The following is a 23,863-nucleotide window of genomic DNA, read 5'->3' as shown; positions in this document are numbered from 1 at the left end:
TCCAAAGATTAACGAATTTCTAAACTATTTCAACAATGTCTATTTAATTTATTAAAGAAAAAATTAAGCGTTCAAAAAATTGGCAATATATTTGTTAATTTTTATTTAAGTAAGAAAACAATTCTTTTGTTGTTTTTTTTTAAATACATAATATAAATCTATTAATATTATTTCGAAACCATGGGACATGAATACTTTTTTCTTAATAGTATACAGTCTGAGACAGAATAATCACGAATCAGCCGATTCCAATACCCTACTACAGCTCGATCATAGAACTAAATACTAGTTATATTGCTAGATGTAGAGTAACGGAATCTGCCGATGTTTGCCGAGTGTTGAGGTGTGTCACGAATCATCCAATCACAAATGAACTTTTTACAGATAAACCCGACGTGACATTTAAAGCTATCGTTCTGCGTTGTCGGAATAGAGTTGTTTTAATAAATTTCAAAGATTTTCCCACTGATAGCATTATGTTTGAGACAAACTGCTTTAGCAGAAAGACAGATTATATTTTAAAATTAGAAAACGCACGTCCTGCTCACTGCCGATCGTGTATAATAATAATACCATAGAAATAATACTATCTCACGTGGTCGAACAAGGTCAAGGTTGGATAAACATCAACATGGCTGGGTTACACACTATTTCTCTGAATCGAAGTGTTTTGACAATGAACAAATCGTCAATTGTCAGGTTATTGTCTTCAAAATTTAACTTAGAAAGCAGTCGTCCAAGTTCTTCTATGGCACAAACAAAACAAATTCTTGCAAACGAATTACAAGGTATACGTGATGCGGGAACATGGAAAGGAGAACGTGTTATCACTTCTCGGCAAGGAGCTGCAATCCGTGTAGCCGGGCAAAATAAAAACATTATCAATTTTTGTGCTAATAATTACCTTGGGTTGTCAAGTCATCCAGAAGTCGTTGAAGCAAGCAAACAGACTTTAGATTCTCATGGCGCTGGTTTGAGTTCAGTTCGCTTTATTTGTGGAACTCAAGATATTCACAAGGAACTGGAGAATAAAATTGCCCTATTTCACCATAAAGAAGATGCCATTCTATATGCTAGCTGTTTTGATGCAAATGCTGGATTGTTTGAGGTATTGCTGAGCCCAGAAGATGCTGTGATATCGGATGAATTAAACCATGCTTCAATCATTGATGGTATACGTCTCTGTAAAGCAGAAAGGTTTCGATACAAACATCGAGATATGAAGGATTTGGAATCAATTTTACAGAAGTCAGAGCGTGCTCGACAACGACTGATTGTCACTGATGGTGTGTTCAGTATGGATGGAAATGTAGCGCCATTGAAAGAAATCTGTGACCTTGCAGATAAATACAATGCATTAGTGTTTATAGATGAATGTCATGCTACAGGATTCTTTGGTTCCACGGGAAGAGGAACAGAGGAATACCTTGGTGTAAATGGGAGGGTTGATGTTGTCAACTCGACACTTGGTAAAGCTTTGGGTGGTGCAGCTGGAGGCTACACAGCCGGTCCAAAAGAATTAATTGATCTTCTTAGACAATGATCACGTCCGTATCTTTTCTCAAACACTCTCCCCCCACCAGTTGTGGCTTCAGCTAGCAAAGCTTTTGATCTAGTGATGAATAATGTGGATCTTCCACAAAAAGTTCTCTCCAACACCATCCATTTCCGTGAACGGATGACAGAAGCTGGTTTCCAAGTGGCTGGGGATCCAGAGCATCCCATCTGTCCAGTAATGTTAGGAGATGCTAGACTAGCTTCTATGTTCTCAGATAAAATGCTTGAGAAAGGAATCTATGTAATTGGTTTCAGTTTCCCAGTTGTTCCTAAAGGAAAGGCAAGAATTCGGGTTCAGATATCTGCCTCCCACAGTTCAGAGGACATAGACCAGGCTGTTGATGCATTTATTGATATAGGCAGAGACCTTAATGTTATCAGTTGAAAACAAAATTGGTCTTCACAAAGTTCACTTGCACAAAAATAATACTTTTTGTTAGAGAACTCTATACAAATATACAAAACTAACTCTACAGATTCTTGTTTGTGATATTTTGAATTTATTGTTAAAGACAAAAAGGTACTCAAATCTTGCTTTTGAATATTTCTACTTTTACTTTACTGATGGGATCTGATATGAATTTCACCATCATAAATGTTTTACACAATTTCGGAATCTCATCGAGCTAAATCGCTAACATTTGGGACCTAGAATTGACAAAAGTGGGTCGCAACGCATATAATACTGTAATATGAATGTATATAAACTGATTTACATTCAATCATTTCCGTTTTTACTCCAATTTCAAATCAGTTATGTTCGGCGAAATAAGCCAGCAGTCTCAAGCGAGCGCAAATTTCTAGTGTCTGGTTATTCCAGTCTACATACGCCGTTTGATTTGGTGCAATGTGTCTAGCCTCGTCCCTCGAGTCTCTTGATGCAACTGGGGCTGAAGCGCATTATGGTACATGATTCGTGTACCAATGGTAAAATGTTTATTTTGTCTTAAATATTGGATATCAAAAGCCCATCTTTTCCCGGTAAGATCACAACATGAATGTTGATTTAATTTGACAAATAAATCGTGTTTTCAATGTTGAAGATTTTGGATGATATTGAGTTAGAGACTTAGCAACTTTAAAAATGAATCTCAATTATATTTATTATTTTTGTTTTACAAATACATTTAACCTGTCATTTTGTGCCATAATACTTTAATATATAATTGTTATTATTTATTCATTGGCTTAGAAATTTGTGAGAATTTCATTCTGTGACGGTTTTTTTCAGATCTAGACATTAACTGTTAATAAACAAAAATCTCAATAACATTTGATGTATTTTTTATACAAATTTAACTAGGACATTTCGTACCTTCATCATGTACATTTATGTAATACAAATTATTTGTTTGTTATTATTGTGGTAATTTAATGTTATGAAAGGGAACAAAATAGAATATTGTTATTTGTATTGTTAAAACTTATTTTTATACATTTATAATCCTTAATGCATTATGTAAGAACTATATCTGCCTCTTTTGGCTTCAAATGCTATTATTGTTGACATTTTTTTAAACATGACAAGCCTATAATCAGCTCTGTAAAACATCAGATGGTTCTGATTTAATGGATTTAAACATCCGCAAGATTTCAAAATTTAACGATAAAATGGACAATCGAGACCAAGTCTTAGTTGTCCAGTACTGGTACTGTTGCTACGATAATGAACAATCTAAGCTATATCTTCAAACAGTTATAACGTCGCTCAGAATAAAGTAATTTGAATATTTTCAATATATAATATGTTCATTTTACATTATCTATTTTTGAACTATTATAGTAAGAACATTAAGCTCTTTATCTAAATCTTACATAATGCATATTTAAATTTGCAGATAATGAAATATATTATATAATTATTGTGGTAAATTATTGTGAAAGATAATGGAATATTAATATCTATTTGTACTGTTAAAACTTGATGAAGAAGATCTGTTTTCTTTATTAGAAAAAGGAAATAATGAGATTTATTTTTATAATTTTTTAGTTTTCCGACAGTGAACTGTTTTGTAGTGTCATGTGTCAGTAAACATGCATCAGCAGTATTTATTTTAAAACTTTTTTCATAAGTACATAAAGTACAAGAATTCAATGTACACAAACAAGCCAAGAAGGATTAATCAGTTTCACGAATAAATTGATTTTAAATATTAACCTTTTATTATTAATGTCTGCACTATAGTATAGATTGCATAATAGCAAGAAGCCGGGTGGGCACCCCTGTGTAGACTCAAATCTGTCCTTTTCCCTTAACTTTGAAGAAAGGTATCTAAGAATGAAAAAGCAATGTTACTGTTATCTAATTTGAATAATATCATATTTAAATTAACAACCTATTTGCTGAAAATCCAAGCACTGGCCTACCTACTTAGAGTAAGGTACTTTTTCACTAGTATTTGTAAAAGGCCTTGAAAATAGATATATATTTTTTTTTTAAACAATATTTTTTATTCAGAACTGTATCTGAATAAGGATTGTGAAACAGGCATAGCCTATATTAAACCCTTCTCCCAGAAAGTTAAAGTTGTCTTAAATCTGGCATATAATCCAATTTAAACTGTGTAATCAAGTTATGTCAAAGTTAACAATATTTTTTACCAACTGGCTAAGACCAATAGACTGTTCATGCTACTTTAATTAGAAGCTATGAAAACACAGAATATCCACAGCTGAATCACCATCCTTTCAAGCACATTAAACTCCTGAATTATAGCACTGAATTTATTTCTGGTTTATACAATAAATACATATTTATATAATACTGGATATCACAACATACTTTAATCAACTTTTTAGGCAGGACTGACAGGATAACCATTACAAAAATGTATCTGTAAGACAATTGTGGCGAACTCTGGCGTAATGAGATGCATGTCTTATGCCTCATGGCACAAAACCGTGCAAAAAATACTTCTTGTTTAGCGATTGGGTCTTTATTTACTTTATTTCTCAAAGCCCCATCCTTACCAAGAAGTCACAAAATTCCTGATTTTGGTTGCTATGGAGTAGTACCAGTAACACACTTAGAAGGTGGCAATTCAAAATAAGACCTGAGTTTCTTATAAATATATTCTGATTCCAATCAATATTGGCTCTAGCTGTTGTTAACAATAATTTTGCATAATTCATTCTATGTCACTGGACGCAACATGTGATGATTTCTTGTACTTAAAAAGTACAAACTGTTGGTTGCAAAAACTGTTGACTGTTATTTATTTACACATCTGCATTAATATTTATTGCACTCTCTTATTATTCCAAAATTTTGGTTTCTTTTTAAAACCTCCTGTTATTTCTGTTGCTGATCGGCCTAATTCCTTTCTTTCATCCATATGATTCTTTTGAGCTTTCTCTTGCCATTGTTGCTTTTCATTCTACAAAGAAAAATATTAGAAAATCAATAGGATGGCAGATATATTCTCTTGATTTATCCCCATAGCTTCTTAAGAGACATGCAAAATTTAGGGAAAGAGCTGGCCGTGCTTCCTATAATAGTTCAATAATTCATAACACAAATGAATATATTGAAAATATCTGTCAAATTATTTTATTCTGCGCAAAGTTCGTAATGCCTCCAAGTTCAACTGTCATCCCAAAACATAATTTCAATACTATTTAAGGCAAATAAATATATATCAGAGCCATCAATATAAATACCCCGAAAATGAAGTACAGTGTAAAGGGAATTTATTTGGGAAGATATGACGCTAACATAATGCTTTGTTGACCAAAGTTTGGTTATTTTATGTGTTGCACAAATAAAATTTATTACGGTCATGCGTTGGAGCCAGCATTTAACCAACAAGAGATTCATGGAACCTTATAGTTGTGTACAATCCAAGCAACTGAACAAACTCTGTCCCATCAGATGTATTGTTTATCCTGACAAATGGAGTTTAGACTAGTAGAAAGTATGGGTTGTTACTGATATATAAGAAATGTAACTGTATTAACTAAATGTGTTATTTCTGTAATTTTTCATACCTTTTTCAGTTTAAATGTCATTTCCATGTTACCTAAAGATCTACTACCACTGGCTTCTTCCATATTGTTTTGTGATTCTAATCTGTCTGCTAAACTTTTCCTGAAATAATGATTTTAATAATATTACATTATTTTTTTATATGACAGCACCAAAAGTACAAGAAACTTCATCTTTTTTCCCTACAAAAACCATAGGAGAATTAAATCTTATTGATAAAATGCATACTTCATTTCCTTTTTCTTTTGTTTTTCTTCTTTTGAAAGTTGAACTTTATAACCACGGGATTCATCTTTAATTTCATAAAACTTGGGTCTAGATACAGCTTCTTCAAGTTCTTCAACTTTCTTTTCCCTCCTCTCTTGTGTTTTCATTTGTCTGTATTGTTTTTTCATCTCACGATGTGCCACTCTTTCATCTTCAGAACTGCTACTACTTTCATCTTCACTTGGTCTACCCTCTCGTTCCTCCTGTTAAATTGGAAAATATTTCATATAATAAATTTGAAATATTTTGATAGGTAATAAAACTGTTTATTTCACTAAAATACATTACTATCTCACTATATATTACTTTTCTCTTTAAACTCCAATATTTTACAAACCAATATGGGAAGGCACTAATCTAAACAGCACTAATCTATTCTATTTTCAATTACATTTCTAACAATTCCATAAAAGAATTTCCACAAAGTAATTGAAACAAATATCATTTCAAGATCAAAAAAAGGATCTGAAAATACCTTGTAAAAGTAACAAAACGTTCAAAGTTGAATCAAAGCTTTAAATCTCTTTATTTCTACCTTCTATTTCTAGTACTAAGTAATTAACTAAAGTTTTGATAAACTTATAAAAAAGCCTAATTGTAGTGTTTCTTTCATAATGTTTCTACTTACCTCAACTTCATCAAACTGATCAGCAATTCGTTTCTGTTCAGCTTGTTTTTTCTGTCTAGATTTGTCTAATTTAGTAATTAATGGATTCACTAAGCGATATTCCTGTGCACTTTTATCAATTTGATAGTCCGGATCAATAAACATAGCTGAAAATCTTTCATCCTTCATTATATTGGGCACAGTCTAAAAATATAAATTTGGAAATCTGAATGACTTTCGTAGACAGAATGAAATTATAATGTAAATACATAGGTATAAAATATTTTCTAACTTATTGGACAGAAAAGTATTTATGTATATTCATCGCTCATATACTAATGAGGTGTGAGGCCCACAAAATCTTAAAGATAGGTTGCCAGACAACGAAACATACGACCACAGCGGCTAAATCATCCGAGCGGTCGACAAGGGTTGTCGCATATTTATTCCTTTGTAGGTAATCGGGGGCCTTTACAAGACAGTTCCATACAGATCAGATTATAATTTTTGCCGTTTGAGGGTTCACAAGGTTCTACAAATTGAAACAAGGGTCTCAACTCTGGAAGTAATCTACAGAAATTGTTAAAATTTGACAGGCTTTTACGTTTCACTAATTTAAATAATGCATATAAATTTCAGAAAGATAGAATTATAACTTTTGGGGTTAGAGCGTTCACAAGGTTAAACAAAGTGAAACAACGGCCATAACTCTAAAAGTAATAAACGGAAATTGCTGAAATTCAATAGGATTCTTCATTTTGCTAATTTAAATATTGCATATAAATTTCACAAAGATCGGATGTTAACTTTCGGCATTAGAGCGTTCACAAGGTTCAATAAAGTGAAACAAGGGCCATAACTCTAGACTAATACACAGAAATTGCTGAAATTCAATAGGCTTCTTCGTTTCACTAATTTAAATAATGCATATAAATTTCAGAAAGATAGGATAACTTTTGGGGTTAGAGCTTTCACAAGGTTAAAGAAGGGCCATAACTCTAGAAGTAATAAACAGAAATTCTATAGACTGCTTTGTTTCCCTAATTTAAATATTGCATATAAATTTCACAAAGATCGGATGTTAACTTTTGACATTAGAGCGTTCACAAGGTTCAACAAAGTGAAACAAGGGCCATAACTCTAAGAGTAATAAACGGAAATTGCTGAAATTCAATAGGCTTCTTCGTTCGCTAATTTAAATATTGCATATAAATTTCACAAAGATCGGATGTTAACTTTTGGCATTAGAGCGTTTACAAGGTTCAACTCTAGACGTTATAAACGAAAATTTATATATCAATTTTAAAACAATTGGATGATAACTTTTGGCGTTAGAGCGTTCACAAGAAATTGTGGACGATGGACGGACGGACGGGGGCGACGGCAATATACGACCACATTTCCATGTGTGCGTAGGGTCTCGCATCTTGATCTTGGTCAAAAAATAAATTTGTTGTTTTCAATCAATTTTAAGTGTATATTTGATTTGTAGGATGACAATCGGTTATTGATAGTTTTTTTTACATTATTAGATAAAGCCAATTGTGTGTTTCTGTAATGACACAGTAAGGATACCATATGTAACATAATCTAAACATACCTTTCCCTTTTTATCTTTAATTTGTTTTTCGCCTTCTGTCATAAATTTTTCTGCTAGTTCCCGATTCACCTGAGGTAATTTCTATATAACAAACATAAAAAACTTATTTTACAAAATATACAAATTAAAGACGTTGCAGTAACTGAAAGTAAAATGAAAGTTAATTTAGCAACAGAAACCACAACTGGTTGTTTTGTGTAAAGTAGTGAAGAACCTAGTAGGAAGATAGATTAAACTGACTGTTTCACCTAGTTTCACGGTTCCATATACTTCAGTGAAATGATGTAAATATAGTCATCATGGTTAAGTTAATTTCTTAGTTACATCACAGTTTCATGCAAGGTTAATGTTATTTAAACGCATTAAACTTCAAATATCAATAGAACAGGATAGGAATGCAGTTTGCCTCATCAACATGATAGTTCTTTCATTTTGAGACTAACATACAGTGTAAATAGTTAGGAGGAGAATTTCCCCGAATATTGGCGTTTCGACCTACTCTTCACTGTATTCAAACTGTTAAGGGTTCCTGTATGTGCACATCAGTGTGTATAAAGGCAGGTTGACCTCGATTTTACGTGTCATCCAAACAACTAGTCATCACTTGCCAAGTCAGCCGTGCAGCCGGTATCTTAAAAACTCTAGAACTAGACTTGTAAAATCTCAAGGTGCTTCTCAGCCCACGTGATTCAAACCTGGACATTCTAGATTCTAGTCAAGAGTTCAGTGAGCTTGCCGCCCGACTTATTCAACCTACCTTTATTTGAACTCTGTTCTTTCTCTCACTGTCTATCTTTTCCTTTATTTTAGTTTTCTTATAATCATCATAGGCAAATGGTTGACTTAGTGTTTTAGCCTACAATAAAATAAATTAAATAATTTTGTTTATTAAACAACTGGAAGTAGTCTTCATTGCAAAAGCTGCCAAGCAGTCTCACAAGCATGTATGAATGTGGACCCATGTTTTAATATGAATGACCAGAGTAGGTCCTATACTTAAGTCTTGGGAGCATACTATCAAGGAGTTGGCCCTGGGCATTCCCAAACCTCTGCACTCCACAGTCCCACTTCATTATTAACAAAGAGAAATGGCTTAGAAACATTTCACAAGACAAACTTACTTTCTGATAGAATCTAAGATCCATAAAGAAACCATGCATATAAGCTTTAACTAGATTCGATCCAATAAGATGTGTTAATCCCATGTCATCCAATTCTTGACGCGAAACAAACTTATAATCATCGTAAACTGCAAATAAATTAAGGCAAATAATATTTTTCTTGAGTTTTTCAGTTTTAAGGACAATAAATTGGTTCCATAATTCCAAAATTAATGATATTAACAACTAGTATATCCATAAGCACATATCTGATATCAAAATAACTTTATAAAGGTTGTGCTCATCAATATAGGAGAGTAAGCACATATCTGAGATCAAAATAACTTTATAAAGGTTGTGCCCATCAATATAGGCCTGTATAATATATAGGAGAGTAAATAGAATGTTATTTGTCATATAATTACCAACTAAACTTTCACTTTCTTCTAATTCTTCTGTTAAATTATCTAGAAAAGAACACCATCTTGGAGCTGGGCCTAAAGACTAAAGTAAAAAACAATATACATGTATATTTAGTTTTACATAGACGTTAAAGAATGATGATATCATTAAGTTTTCAATTGTTTTGCAAGATTTCTATGTCCAGATATAAACTATAGTTTAGGTTAAAACTTTAAATACATTAGTCAACAAAATAATTTCTTTCTGACTACTCTGAAGAAAAGAAAATTTTATATAGTAGACCTTGCTACATTACAAATCAAAATAACACATCCAATCAACCCAATTTGACATTTCCTAAAGTATAATGTTTTTTACTTACTGGTATAAAATATGTGTGTATTTTGGGAGCTTCATTGGCTATAAACATTAGACCTGAATCAGGATAGAGACTTAGATCATTTAATCCAACACCTGGTTCTATAGCTGTATATGGTTTACCCTAAAATATAACATATTTTATTTTATGATCAGTAGTGGAATACCGCGTTTTATCAGTGAAATAAAAGTGTTATTCCACTGGCTAAAGTAGTCCATGTTGTTTTTACCTAAAATGATTGTAAAATCATAAAATAAATAGAACATTTGTTGTTTTGTCGCGAATAACATATTTTATTTCATCTCTAAGCAAGAAAACGTTTATATTTTCACGAATGCGCTTCTCGATGAAATAAAATATGTTATTCACTCTAAAACGACAAATATCCTCTATATATACAAAATATCAAACACATCAAATTTTAAATATGTTTTTAAATATGTTCTATATGACAAAAAACTGATCAACCTCCACAATTGTTTTCATTTTATACACTAGCCTATACTTACTGTGTCTCTGTGCCATAATTTTAATATTTTAGTATCCATAGACAGAACAAGATCAAGCTGATTATGAAACTCTATGTTTTTGATGGGTAGCTCATACTGGTGATCTTTTATAAGTAGAGGTTTATTAGAACGCATATCATACAGTAACACCTGAAAATATATGTCACTTTCTAAATATATCAAATTAATATCTACAATAAAGCATGTTTTCAACAAAAACAAGGAAATAGTAAAAAAATTAATTAGCAAAATAAATGAAATGAACTGGGGTTTAACGACTACGCAAAATAACTACAAGATACTAATAGATTTTTCGACGCAAATTTATATAGGATAGATCCTGGTTTTCATGATGTTTAAAGTTGATGAGGTCTTTAAATATTTCTGTAAAAAATAGACATTTTAAGCCTTGATATACTTACATGACCAGTTTGTGTACCAACACCCATAGTTAATGCATCTCTGAATTTTAATGCTGTTACTTCAGGGGATTCTGTAAACCTGTAAAATAAAAGGTCCATTATCTGTTTGCACTTTGATTGTGAAATAAATCATATCAACAAACTTGGGTTATTATACAGATTATATAGGGAGCTCAGCGAATTTAAAATGTATATAATTGAGAAGCCTAACTTACTCTGAACTGTGACTTCCTTTATAAATATCTAAGATACCAGCTCTTGTTCTTGATCTTGGATCCCAACATTCTACTGTACCCTATAAAACAACACGTTCAATATCACTACCACATTTAATTCATTATCCTGGAGTTAAGGTAAATAGTTCTACATTTCATTTCGAGATGTGTGGTCTATTGAACCAAGACACTGAGAGTTATGACACACTCCATGACACCATCTACCAAATAACCTTGTTAGTGTGTTTCAAATCAATGCATTTAATACATTATTGAAAGAAATAATTAATAGTATCTTTAACTAAATCTAATAGTTTCAATTCATGATGATTACATCACAAATTCTCAAAATGTAGCACAGAAAATTCTGGCCGGTTTGATCTGAGTTCTAATTGCTCAGAAGTACAGAGTAGTATTGTAGCACAGTCAGGTATTAATAGTACCCTGTCACTGGAGAATGTACTCTACTGTACCCTATAATATAACACATATTCTACTATACCCTATTACAGTCAATATCAATTACAACATTGTTTGATTAGTATAATTTTAAAATTGTGGAATGATTGACCTAGAATAAGAAAGACCTACCTGTTTTGTTCCACATGCAAATAAATAATGTGAAGGATTAAACTGACAACATGACAACTCCCTAAAATAAAAATGAAAAAGGACAAATAATGTAACAAATCAAGCCTCATAACTTCTGAGAAAAAGACGCTGTCCTGTGGCAGGTTCACATAGCTGATTGTTTTGTTTACATCTTGACATTGGGGTTAATTTTGGTGTATAATATTTTTCCATTATGTAAATAATCTGTTAGTAGCACTTAGTAACTAACTAGGGTAATAAAAATAATACATACTTATATGTTCTAGTTTATAACTTTATATTGTGAATTGCACTGTCTAATAAAATTGAATCTCACAGGAAAACTCCCAAATCATATTACCTTAAATAATCTAATCAATGTATAAAGCATAGTTTTATCTGTAACTTACGTAGCATTAGTTTTTAAAGGTGCAAGAAATCTGCCTTGTTCAAGATTTAGGCGATAAATTTCATCACTGTAAAAAAGGAAACATTCTTTATATAACATATTTATTACATGCCCTGGGTCTTTAACAGTTAGAGTAAACTAGATGATCCGGAAAAAACCAACAAGGTTAAGCTGGTGATCATACTCCTTGTGATCAAAACCATAATGTTTGAGTCAATGACAGACCCTATTATCAAAGCACATCTGTATGACCACTCGACAACCCAATTACTCACAAAATACATAAAATGTGTGCCAGCTTTTAATTTCATGCTATCAGTTAAATCTAATATCTGTGTCTTCTATCATCACAGATCTATTTCAATAACACTGCTTCTGTATTCACCAAACTTACAGGTGTCACCTTTTGAAACACCTGATACCACTGTCATGGATACAATAATAATTTGAGGGTATCATAGTTATTATTACCAACCTGACTCCAACAACATACAGGTCACATGTTGGATAATGAAAGTCGAGATCTCGACCAAATTTAGGTATTCTTGTTCTGTAATACCTTCCACCTTGAGCATGTATTTCTAAATATCTGTCATCATGTAGAAACACCATCTAGAATAGAAGAATATATACCAATAAATAAATATTATATTATAATGATACCCTTATCAAATTAACAAAAAAATAAGATGGGATTTGCCAGGCTATAACCATTATAATGCCCACTATTATAACAGTCACCAGTTCCACCCATAAAGGATATAGTTAAATTTTGATTTTCTTACAAGTACAGTAAAAATTTTCCCATGGAAAACAAATGAATATTCTGTTGTAATCGAAACCTAGGATAGTAGGATCTCTTATATATAAGCACAAAAACATTACACAATTAATAATATTGTTAAAGCACTTGAAAGCAGACATTTGAATTAAAAAAAAAAACCAACAATACCTTAGAATAATCATCTGACAAAATGATGAATTGAGTGACATTTGCATCTAAACCTCTTTCAAACTTCAGTGATAATTGATGAACTTCATAACACTTTACTCTTGGCTTATAAGTACCTTTAAAATAAAATACCATTTGTAATTTTTCATTTTGGTACTTCAATATGAAGATTCTTGCTGCTCCATGTCTCCCAAACTAACATAATTATCATTTCTAGTATTGGTTTTTTTGGATGTCATAATGTATGGAAGATATAATTTTAGACAAAAAAAGATAGTCACTGCACTTTAAATATATCCAGCACAATATTCGGTGTTGGGGCTAATTAAAATGATGAATTGAATATGAACTTGTATCAATGTAGAACCGTTACCATTCTACCTTGCTAACAATGTGCCTTTTACCAATAAGCTAGAGAAAGTGAGCAATGAATTCTAATTGTTGTATACAAAACACCTTACCTATAAATACTTTTGATGATTTATTTATATAGAAAATCTCTGAAAACCGGTCAAATAAGTATTATTCATTGTCTTTCATTAATATGTGTTTGTATTCTTACCTACAGCACAGATATACTGTCCATCTTTAGATACTTTAACACGATGACAAACTGTTGGCATATCAAAATCCTGAATTAACTCTATTTTACGTTGAAACTCTGAAAACATTATAATTATTACAGTGGGTCATCTGTTATGACTTCTATCTTTGCGTTATATATTTATTCATCTTCAGAAAATTTATTGTACTATACATTTCTGTAAAATCAAATGATACTTCTGATTACTCTAATACCTTGCATGCATTACGAAACATTATTGTATTATGGAAAGTATATGAATGAAGTTTGTTAATGTCAAACGAAGCTCACAAATCATAACACGGTGTTATTATTAACACCCATTTAAAATATTTGCATCTGGGCAATCAAAGTTATTTTTTAATTTTCTCTGTCTATTAAATATTCGAGAAAAAAAGTTTCACATCATCTATCATAATACCTTGATACAGATGTAACAAGTTTTAATTACTAGAGCTTATGTGGAATGATTCCTCTGGTCAATAAAAATATGTTTAAAAAACTTTTTGTATCTAATTATTACTAAGAGCCAACTTGCCAAGGTTAAGTAACATCTGTAATAGTATTACAACCATAACTCAAACTGGTATCAAAAGTTAAAGAGTGTATACATTGTAACCTACTTTATACTAATACTACATAACTTTGGAAATTCTTAAACTTATTAAATAATAATGGTCTTTAAATCATGTTTCAAACTGTTCTTTTTACCAATATTATCCTTTTTTAACTTCCTCATTTTCCTTTCCGACAGCCACTGAAAAAAACAACATATGAGAACAGAGTATTATTTTTGTCCATTCGCAGACTCGGTCTGACTAGAATGTCATGCTTTATCTTGTGTAAGCTGAAAATAAAGAACCTTTCGGATTAGTTCCATGCCTGGTTCCCTTTTGTCAAGTGTCCACGAAGCCATCAAAGAAAGTCGCTCAATCATAACTTGTAATACATCACAAGTGACAGTATTAATCATTGACAGTGCACAAAAAAAGACTATCTCATCTGTGCTCAACAGTTGGAACTTCCAAGCATAGGGGAAGTATTGTAGAATGTTATAACACCACATTCCTTATTCATTCTATTGAAGCCCAATTGATTATAAGTAAAAAAAAAGTCTGTGAGGGAGTGCCAGTGTTTAATAGCCTATTAAATTATTACACCTAGTAGCTGTAAGCTATAATACCATAAGTAGCCGGGTACCCTTCTGTATACAGAGAGTACCTGACCAGCTGACAAACTCTGTAACGGTACCTAACAATAGTAACATCCCATATAATAACTTAGACCTACAGTTACAGTACCCAAATGTTGACTGTAGCCTGATAAGCATCATCATGTGTTAATCAAGGTCAGTGAATTCAACAGTTGATTATTTAATGTTTAATTACTCCTAATAGTATACAATTATTTTATTTTAAAGACGTTATATGCATCAATGAAGAAAAACAATTTGCTAGGTCAAATCGTAGCTAAAAACAAACAAACAAACACACAATCACATCGTCATCAGTTTAGTGATATCTCTCTGAAGAACAGACTGAGCGTTTTAAAGGGGCTATTAAACCTTATTAATCTGTTACAGTTTTGTACAAAAGGTACATAAATGTATATCCTTACTTCTGGTAATGATTTTCCAGCACTCAGATTATAAATCTTAACATCATTAGGGTTAGAAACCTGCATTTTATGGCTATTCTTTTCTGTAAACAAATACACGTGCTACCATTTTCTTTCACCGGAAGTTTACATCTGCTATTCAAAGGGAGGTAAAACTACAAAGAGTTACTCCCCTTATACCAATATAATTTAGTAAGTGCAGGAGAACCGCACTACACACAAATAATTACACGGGGGAGAGAATTGGGGTTTAACGTCCACTCGACACAAACTAATTCATTTCGGGACTAACACATGGTTCAATTTTATTTTAATAATTTGCTAATGCGTAGGGATCTTTAGCTGTGGGAGGAAACTGGATGACCCGGAGAAAACCCATGAGGTTGGACAGGCGACCCTACTCCTTGTCACATACAACCGGGGAATCGAAACCATGCCAGCGCACACAAATTACTCAAGAAATATCCCACAGACAAGATTCACAATAAAAAAGATTTTACCACTATCTTCTAAAGGTTGAGATAAGCCTATTACAAAGTAGACGCCAACAGGGAAGAGCATCTAAAAGAAATACATAACTTTTATGCATGTGTTATCAATATCAAGAGAGGGGTTCACTAGTCCACGGGTGCACTAGTGGCTGATTGGTATCATGTTGTGATGTCGTGGTGTCGCCCTTCATAAGGCGGCAACCCAACATCACAACATTTTAACCCGACACCACGACACAGAAAGCTATGACAGAAATTTTCTATGTACAATGGCATTTGTTCATCGAATTCCAAATGCGAAGTGTTCTTTTATGTGCATGCCAATGTGTACACCCGGGCTTGTGTTTTTGTCCCATCTACACAACTTGACACTATCCTTTGCCAGAACGTTCGTCCTGCACTACCGACAGGGAGAAACCATGCTGCGAATTCCTGGTGAAATTTCTTGATCAGCACCAGGATCATTGTAAATAATCATACTATATATTGAGAGGAAGATGCCGAAATCACAACATTTTAACCTGACATTACAACATTTTAAATGTTGTGGTGTCGGGTGAAATGTTGTATTGTCGAGTTAAAATGTCGTGATGTCAGGTTGTTGGGTTGTCGCCTTATGAAGGGTGACATAACAACATGATACCAATCAGCCACCATACCTACTGGGTTTTTTTGATACCCATATTTATAGTATTTTTTATAGCGGCGGACTAGTGCACCCCTACCTGCCTATCCCATACTAAACTTAAGCTAGTTGACCGTAAATTAATGATTTTAGTTGAAACCATTATATAAGCATATTTCGAGAAGTTATTCTGCTTCCATTTCATAAAATTGAAAAAATTTATTTAGTCTTTGTGTGTATGACAGATGTGAAACAGAGTAGAGCTGCATTACAAAACAGTATAGGCTAGTAATTTTTGGATATGGCAGCCATTTAGGGCAGAGATTTATTCACAAAGTATGAAGTAGAGGGATCTCTGTGTGCAGAATGGGGCCTATCCAACATTCTGAAGACTTAAACTAAAATATGAGCCCTAAAGCCATGATTATAAATAAAAGAGTTTATTTGGCTTCTTTGCTATGCCACCATTGATTTCATGTTCCAGGGTCCATACTCAGAAATAATTGCAGGTGACCAGACCATGGAAAATTTTGAAAGAATTAAAAAAATGTATATATAAATCTGAAAACTAGGCTTATAGACATTGGCCTACAGTCACCTACTTAAAATATATCCTACAGCATATTGGTTACATATTCCAGGATCATGAAATAATTGAGGGGGACTAACTCATGGCAAATTATGAGAGGAATTAAAACTCATTTTGTTGCTGAGCAGACATTTATAAGAGTTTCTACAATCCATAAACTAAGCTATTTAGATTACTGGTACTAATTTGTTACGCCACTAGACAATACTCTGCAGCAATGGTTACATATTTCAAGGGACTTTCCTGTAATAATTTATGAAACCATACAAACTCACCTAAACAGTTGTTATTCAAGATAGTATTGTGCATTTAACAAAACCTATCATTTGAGAAAGTGTACCGGAGTCTGACCCTCCACTACAGGCAAAACAAAATAACCTTTCTGTCAGCATGTCATAAAGGATGCATGTCCGAGGTTTCTAGGAAAAATGACAAAGTTTGGTACAGTTTGCTTTGTCTACTGTTCATCACAGGTAAAATCTTATTAACCTATCAGGGCAGTATCTGCATGGTCTAATGGAATCCAAATTCTTCTTTTCTTAAATACCAGCATATTTATTTGATTTAAAGCACAATAATACTCAATTTTTATTGTTATTAAAACACGCAGGAGATTACGAATTATATACAAGTATAGAGGCCTGGGGTAAGGAGCAGTTAGATGAACACACATGCTTTAAATCATTTTGATTCCACCTTTGCATTTGCTAAGGAGGAGGGATGTCCACCTGACCTTGTGGGGTTTTTTCTGGGTTTTTCATGTTTTCCTACTTGCTTATATCCCATACGTGCAAACAAAGCATTAAAATACCAATATACCATATGTTAATCCTAAAATGACCCCTCACCCTTCTGATCACCGTGAAGTTAAAACAAATAAAGCCACATTAGTTTTTACTGGATTTTTTTATTCATAGAAATAATGCAACAAATTGCTAATTAAGCTCAAAAAGCAATAATTGTTTTTCTTACCAATGAAATAAATACAATGTATAATGAAATGAAAAACACAACACAGTTTATATGGAAATACAATCACTGGTTTATAAGTATAGCACGACGTTTCGACAAGTATTCTCTTATCGTTATCATTTGTGCTTGATAACGATAAGAGAATACTTGTCGAAACGTCGTGCTATACTTATAAACCAGTGATTGTATTTCCATATAAACTGTGTTGTGTTTTTAATGTGTTCAATCGCTAAATGCCACTCAAGGATTTTATAATGAAATGCATCAACAGAAATGTTTAATGTAAAGCAATTTCAAAATGACACAAATAAATGGCAAGGAACCAACTCACAACCTGCTAATATACATAGGTTCACAACCATTTGATAATATACAAATAATGCAATGTTTAGCAGATGTCGGCTATATATATACAGACAAAATTCAATTATATACAAATTACAACCCATAATTTACATAACATACTTAGCAACAAATCATTTTACACATTTAATTATGTTTGAAAAAATGATCTATAAATAATTAATATATCATCTTAAAACCTAAAAATAATCTACATATTATTTAAATTCTGATGTTTGATTCTAATCAAAAAATTTTGAAAAAAAATAACTAATGGTAATAAATAAATATTAAAATAAACGTGAATAACATTCTTTAATATATTAAATAATTAAATTATTGAAAATTGTAACAAAATATGTTTTGGGTCTATCTGTATTTCATATCAAATGTGAAATGGAATGCTTAAACAATATATTAACAAACATTAAAAATAAATAAATCCAGCTTCTTGGAACATAATCATTTCATTATCGCAGTAAATTGAAAAACCCTTCTTCATAGAAGAATATTATAATTATAGCACTTTATAATTTGCAGACAAATCAGCTGCTACATGTATGTTCGTAGATGTATAAGAGTAAAGCTATTTTCATATCTCACTAATTCATTTTATTTGAACATTTCTTCTAAATAAAGTCAAATGGAAAACAGAATGTATACTAGAATTATGATTCTAAAAACTGATATACTCTCTCTTCAAGAGAAATGTGAAATTTGATGCATATACCAGTTTTGATATAAATGGCCGATTTTTAACACTGGACAATTGTTGTTTGAATGCACTCCATTTAATGAATTTCATGGCTTGTAATGAAATTGTTCTTGATATTTCACATACCGTTAATTGAGCAAAGATCTTGAATAATTATCCATCTGCATGTGATGAGGAGTTAAGGGACTGTTACATCTTTGTCAATGAACTTATAGTCTCCCTGATCAATTGGAATATCATTGCACAAGACAGAAGAAAATAATTGACTTTATCAGACCTAATTCATACACATCACATTGTCTTTCGGCATATCACAATAAAGTCAGCATGTAGTTCCTCTATAATTCCGTTGTGGGTCCGGGTTCGTCTTTATTTGGCTCAACAAAATATTGTTTTGGCAAATTATGCATGTAGTCACTAAGAGGTCTCATTGGATCTCTTCTGCGTATTAATAGTGTTTGTGTATTGTGTATATCACCAGACGGTGAAACCAATTCACACACCACAGGTTGATTTGCCCTGGTGGGACTATTTTGTAAATCACTTAGAGGGACATAATCACTACTCTCTTCACTAGAGTCACTGTTTTGAGTGGGAGGTATTATTTGAGGAGTCACAGTTATTTCAGGATTAGTCATTAAGTTTGACTCAGTTTTCGGTCCGTGCAATTTATATTTAGAAAATTCTGATATATCTAGTGGCAGACAATTCGGCACATTTCGACCCACAAAGCCCACTACATGATAAGTTTGTGGATTAATATTATTTACACTGATATTCTGAGGATGAATTACTCCGCTGTTTTCTTCGCTATCCATATCAAATTTGGTATAACTGTCTATACACGGCTCAGAATTATCCACATTTGATTGATTTAAATTGTCCCCACATATATTTAATGAATGTGGACTACACATCACATCAGTAACAGCGTAAGGTGAAGTTTCAGTGGGGGAAAGTTGATTCAGATTGTCAGATTCATCTTGATATTCCATATGGTTGATAAGTATAGTTTTCGATGTAATACTCTTACGAGAGTTTTGTGGTGATCCCACAGGTTCGTATTGCTGAAAAACAGAAATGGATATGCATTTAAGATAAAATTTATATGATTAATAGATTTGACGAGTGATGATTTCACTAGTGGAAATGTGTATAACAAAAAGTTAAATGATACCAGGGGTGACATATGTAATACTGATAACAGAGTAGAATGGTCACATGATAAAACAGAGGGTAGTTGTTACAGTTGTGAAATTTGGTTGGAACATTACTGCATAATTATAATGGACGGACACCTTGTCTCCTGTAATTTTTTTGTTTACTCAATATCACCTTTCATGGGATAAACTAATATCCTCTTACTTAGTGACTTTGAATTTGATTGCCCTTTAGAATGAATTGTACAACAGTTTATTTCCCATCAGTTACACAATAGCTGAAATATTGTGAAAATACATTCTATTTACCCCATCTTCTCCTTCGTAACCGGAATCTGTTCTACCTTGAGAGGAACTTAATGGCGGAGCAGGTAATGGTCGACTTTGAACATGGCTCGTACAATTCTGTAAAACAAACAAGTGAATTTTCTATATTTACAATCCTCTTTGCCAATCTATATTTAGGACTGAATTTTTCCACATCATATGAATGAATAGACACACTTTTCTGGATTGTACAATCATCTTCTATATACATGGTTAATTTGAATTCCTTCAATTGAACCCTTCCTTTCATGAGCTAGTAATTTTGTTTTAAATACTGACTGGCTGGTTATCCTGTTTGCTGACCAATAAAAGTCTTCAATACAATAACCGCAGTGTATTTAAATCAAACTACATCTAAATAAAAAGATTAACCTTGTCACATTAACTGGAGTAAAGATGGGTTGCCAGGTAATGAAACATACGCCCACTGCAGCTAAGTCATCTGAGCCGTCTACAAGGGTTGTTGCATATTTATTGTTTAGTAAGTAATGGAAGCATTTAAGACACTAAAAACTAGTCAAGAGTAACAACCCATTAGGTAATTATCAGAAATAATTTAAATTTGATTGGCTTCTAGTTCTTTAAGATGCTAAGATTTATTATACAAAAAATGTACAGGTAATGATGATAAAATTAGCAGTTCCAGTTATCGGAAATTGTTGAAAATCTCACATAAACATGGTGCATTAAATTGTAATCAATGGTAAACTAACTTCAACTGCCAGAGAAAAGACAATATTTAAAATAAAATGATCAAGGGTAATAACCACTGATGTTAATTCTAGACTTCTTCATTTCTTCATGGTGTGTAAAGATAAAGGCATGATAAATAAATTATAATCTTTTTGCTATACACTCCCCCCCCCCCCCACCTGCCCAAACAAAATCGATATGTATGCCCTTGAAGTGACGACAAAGTTTTGTATGGTAACTTTAACCACAGTCATATGAAGATGCATTCCAAAAGACTATCAGGGACCTGAAAATATTAAATGTTCTTTTTGGCATGTCACAATTCGAAACAGTCAGGTTTTTAGTCCACAATGCTCGAACCTAACAATTACAATTATTTAAAATTTTTACGACTTGATTACCATGATATCATTTTTTTTAGTGTACATACCTGTTTTATTGGAATGTCTGCTGTAGTTAATTCTGGAATAGCTATTTTTGTCAATTTATTACAATTTCTTTTTTCCTTCTTTGCACATCTGAAAGATATAAATCATTTTGATATAGATGAGCACTACAGTTTGAAAAGATTATTTTTTAAAAGACCTGAAATGCAAATAAATGGTAAGTCAATATCTTACAAATCATTTAAATGCTGTTATCTAAGAAGACAATATGTTTTTGGACTTTTATTTGCCTAAATTTAATTCATATATGATGAAAATTATTACTGTCAACATACCTAATACATCTGAGGACTGCAAATATAATTAGAGCTATTACAAACAATGATCCAATGGCAATACCCGCTATTTCACCATTATTTAACCCTAAAGAGAAAAATTTCAATATATTAGTATTCATTTTTAACCCAAAGTCCTCATACTCTGTACATGATTTGCTGACCATCATCACATCATGGTATGTAATTCAAATCGGTCTTTGGTCTTTCAATATTATACACTGATGTTTAGCTGAGCGCAACACATAGTCTTGGAGATAGTCAGGCTATCAATATTGAAGTCATGACCATTAAGTTCAATGGGCAATTATTTGTAAACTTTTGGCATGTTATAAACTATAACACATACTTATGGAAAAACAGCTACTTATTTATTTGCTTGATAACATTGAGAGAATACTCTTCGAAATATCGCCCAAATAAATAAGTAGCTGTTTTTCCATAAGTATGTGTTATAATTCATTGCTCTATCCAGTTACTAAATGCCTCTCAAAGATTACTTTGGCATGTTGTCAAGTCTCAACACAATCATACAGTAAAAAGATAATTATAACCTAACTAAGGGTAGCAGACCGAGAAGAATTCCAAGAGGACGGATGTTTTATATCTATATTAAATTGTTTTTTAATTCTATAAACAAATTATCAAAATATGAATACTTACTGTTGTCTGATACATGAATACTGATTGAAGGGCTCTTTGGACCCAGACCAGCACTTGATACAGCCTGCATGGTAACTTCATATAAAGCATATGGAATTAAATCTTCAATCTGATACTTTGCTAATTTATTTGATATGGTCAGATTGCGTTCATCACCTGAAAGCAGATTTTAATATTTTGCAAAATTACCAAAGCCAATGATCGCCAATCGAAGAGTTTAAAATCCCTTGAAAACTACAATATAGCTTAAGCTGAATCTAGCGTGGGTAAAATCTATTGATGGCCTTCATTTTGTACAGGTGTGTATTATGACTAAATCCACAGATGAGTAGGCCTATTATGTAGGCTACAGGATACTCACTTTAATGCCATTGCAACCACTGCCTTATATGAAAACCTCTTTATTGTGAATTATATATATAGTGAGGTCTAGACACAAGTCAAATTTATTATGCAATGAATCAAGTGAAAAATACAGAAAATAATATCCTACCAGTACATCCTCCATTTCTATTTGCAACTTGACAAATATGAATAAGATAACCTGTGATGTAGGCTGCATTATCCAGACAACCCAGTTTATCCCATTCCACTAATAGGGCTCTATCTGGTTGTAGGTCTGTAAATCTCACATTTTTAGGTGCTGATACAGGTTCTAAAATAAAGTATAATTGTAAGATAAACATTTTTATTCCTTCCCCCATTTAAGAACAAAAAATATTTTAACTTTACTATTTCGGTAAATAACTGGAAATGACTGGTGCCAAGGAAATGGAATACTTACTTGTATCCTTCATGTAAACACATTTATTCCATTGAATGCCACTACTTCTGCGTATATCATCTTTCTTAGTTTCCTTAGAGATGCCAATTTGATGCCAGGTATGAGCTGAATCATCAAATTTTAATTCCAATATATGTTCCATTTTATTAGCGTCCAATCGTTGCCATGATATGCTCTCCTGCAATGATCAATTTGAAATACATTATTGTAAAAATCTTCTATCAGCATTTGGTGGTATTATTTGTTAGATTTGGCAAGAGAAACATAATTTAGTACATTATGTCAGTCATCATAGGCTAACATATCAGTGCAGACTAACATATCATCAGTGTCTATATGGAAATACTACTTATATCATGATACTGAACAAATTTGATTGGTTTGTCTTTTTTATAGGAATGGCTTCTAAGCATGCGCAGTGGGTGAAAAAAGAAAAAAAGAAACCTATTTCTGACAGACTTAATACTCCACTGGCAACATCTTCGGAAACCTAGATTTCGGACTGAAGTTGGACTTTTCTTTTAGGCAGAGTTCTTGCTTTATTATTTTGCTAGCCATTGATTGTTTTCTTTGATTTTGTTTTACC

General features: G+C 32.3%; 3 protein-coding genes across 7 annotated transcripts in view; 1 reads left to right on the top strand and 2 right to left on the bottom strand.

The window, feature by feature from the left end:
- The first annotated feature begins 584 nt into the window (after nucleotides 1-584).
- On the top strand, nucleotides 585-3,714 carry LOC126817490 (2-amino-3-ketobutyrate coenzyme A ligase, mitochondrial). The gene has a single exon (XM_050544504.2). The coding sequence runs from the start codon at nucleotides 632-634 to the stop codon at nucleotides 1,541-1,543; it is 912 nt and encodes a 303-aa protein (XP_050400461.2). The 5' UTR covers nucleotides 585-631; the 3' UTR covers nucleotides 1,544-3,714.
- A 549-nt stretch (nucleotides 3,715-4,263) lies between these two features.
- LOC126817489 (nucleolar protein 10) lies at nucleotides 4,264-15,344 on the bottom strand. Its single transcript, XM_050544503.2, has 19 exons — nucleotides 15,196-15,344; nucleotides 14,290-14,335; nucleotides 13,558-13,656; nucleotides 12,996-13,111; nucleotides 12,519-12,655; nucleotides 12,045-12,110; nucleotides 11,635-11,695; nucleotides 11,044-11,123; nucleotides 10,829-10,907; nucleotides 10,407-10,556; nucleotides 9,901-10,020; nucleotides 9,542-9,620; nucleotides 9,138-9,265; nucleotides 8,774-8,872; nucleotides 8,017-8,097; nucleotides 6,438-6,620; nucleotides 5,771-6,012; nucleotides 5,545-5,644; nucleotides 4,264-4,934 (listed from the first exon to the last, which is right to left on the bottom strand). Exons 1-19 carry the CDS (start codon nucleotides 15,259-15,261, stop codon nucleotides 4,797-4,799), a joined length of 2,070 nt encoding a protein of 689 aa, XP_050400460.2. The 5' UTR covers nucleotides 15,262-15,344; the 3' UTR covers nucleotides 4,264-4,796.
- Nucleotides 15,345-17,787: 2,443 nt separating this feature from the next.
- Nucleotides 17,788-23,863, bottom strand: part of LOC126817542 (oncostatin-M-specific receptor subunit beta) — a 59,481-nt gene continuing 53,405 nt past the window's right edge. For all 5 annotated transcript variants that reach the window (XM_050544599.2, XM_050544600.2, XM_050544597.2 and 2 more), the window contains 7 exons: nucleotides 23,278-23,455; nucleotides 22,987-23,148; nucleotides 22,494-22,649; nucleotides 21,831-21,918; nucleotides 21,540-21,627; nucleotides 20,399-20,494; nucleotides 17,788-19,996 (listed from right to left, as the gene is read on the bottom strand). In XM_050544599.2, the coding sequence (XP_050400556.2) occupies nucleotides 19,268-19,996; nucleotides 20,399-20,494; nucleotides 21,540-21,627; nucleotides 21,831-21,918; nucleotides 22,494-22,649; nucleotides 22,987-23,148; nucleotides 23,278-23,455 (1,497 nt within the window). In that variant the 3' untranslated portion in view covers nucleotides 17,788-19,267. The remainder of the gene's footprint in view (nucleotides 19,997-20,398; nucleotides 20,495-21,539; nucleotides 21,628-21,830; nucleotides 21,919-22,493; nucleotides 22,650-22,986; nucleotides 23,149-23,277; nucleotides 23,456-23,863) is intronic.

Source organism: Patella vulgata, chromosome 4 (assembly GCF_932274485.2).
Source record: "Patella vulgata chromosome 4, xgPatVulg1.2, whole genome shotgun sequence".
Classification (NCBI taxonomy): Eukaryota; Metazoa; Mollusca; class Gastropoda; family Patellidae; genus Patella; species Patella vulgata.
This window is presented reverse-complemented; position numbering and strand designations above follow the sequence as displayed.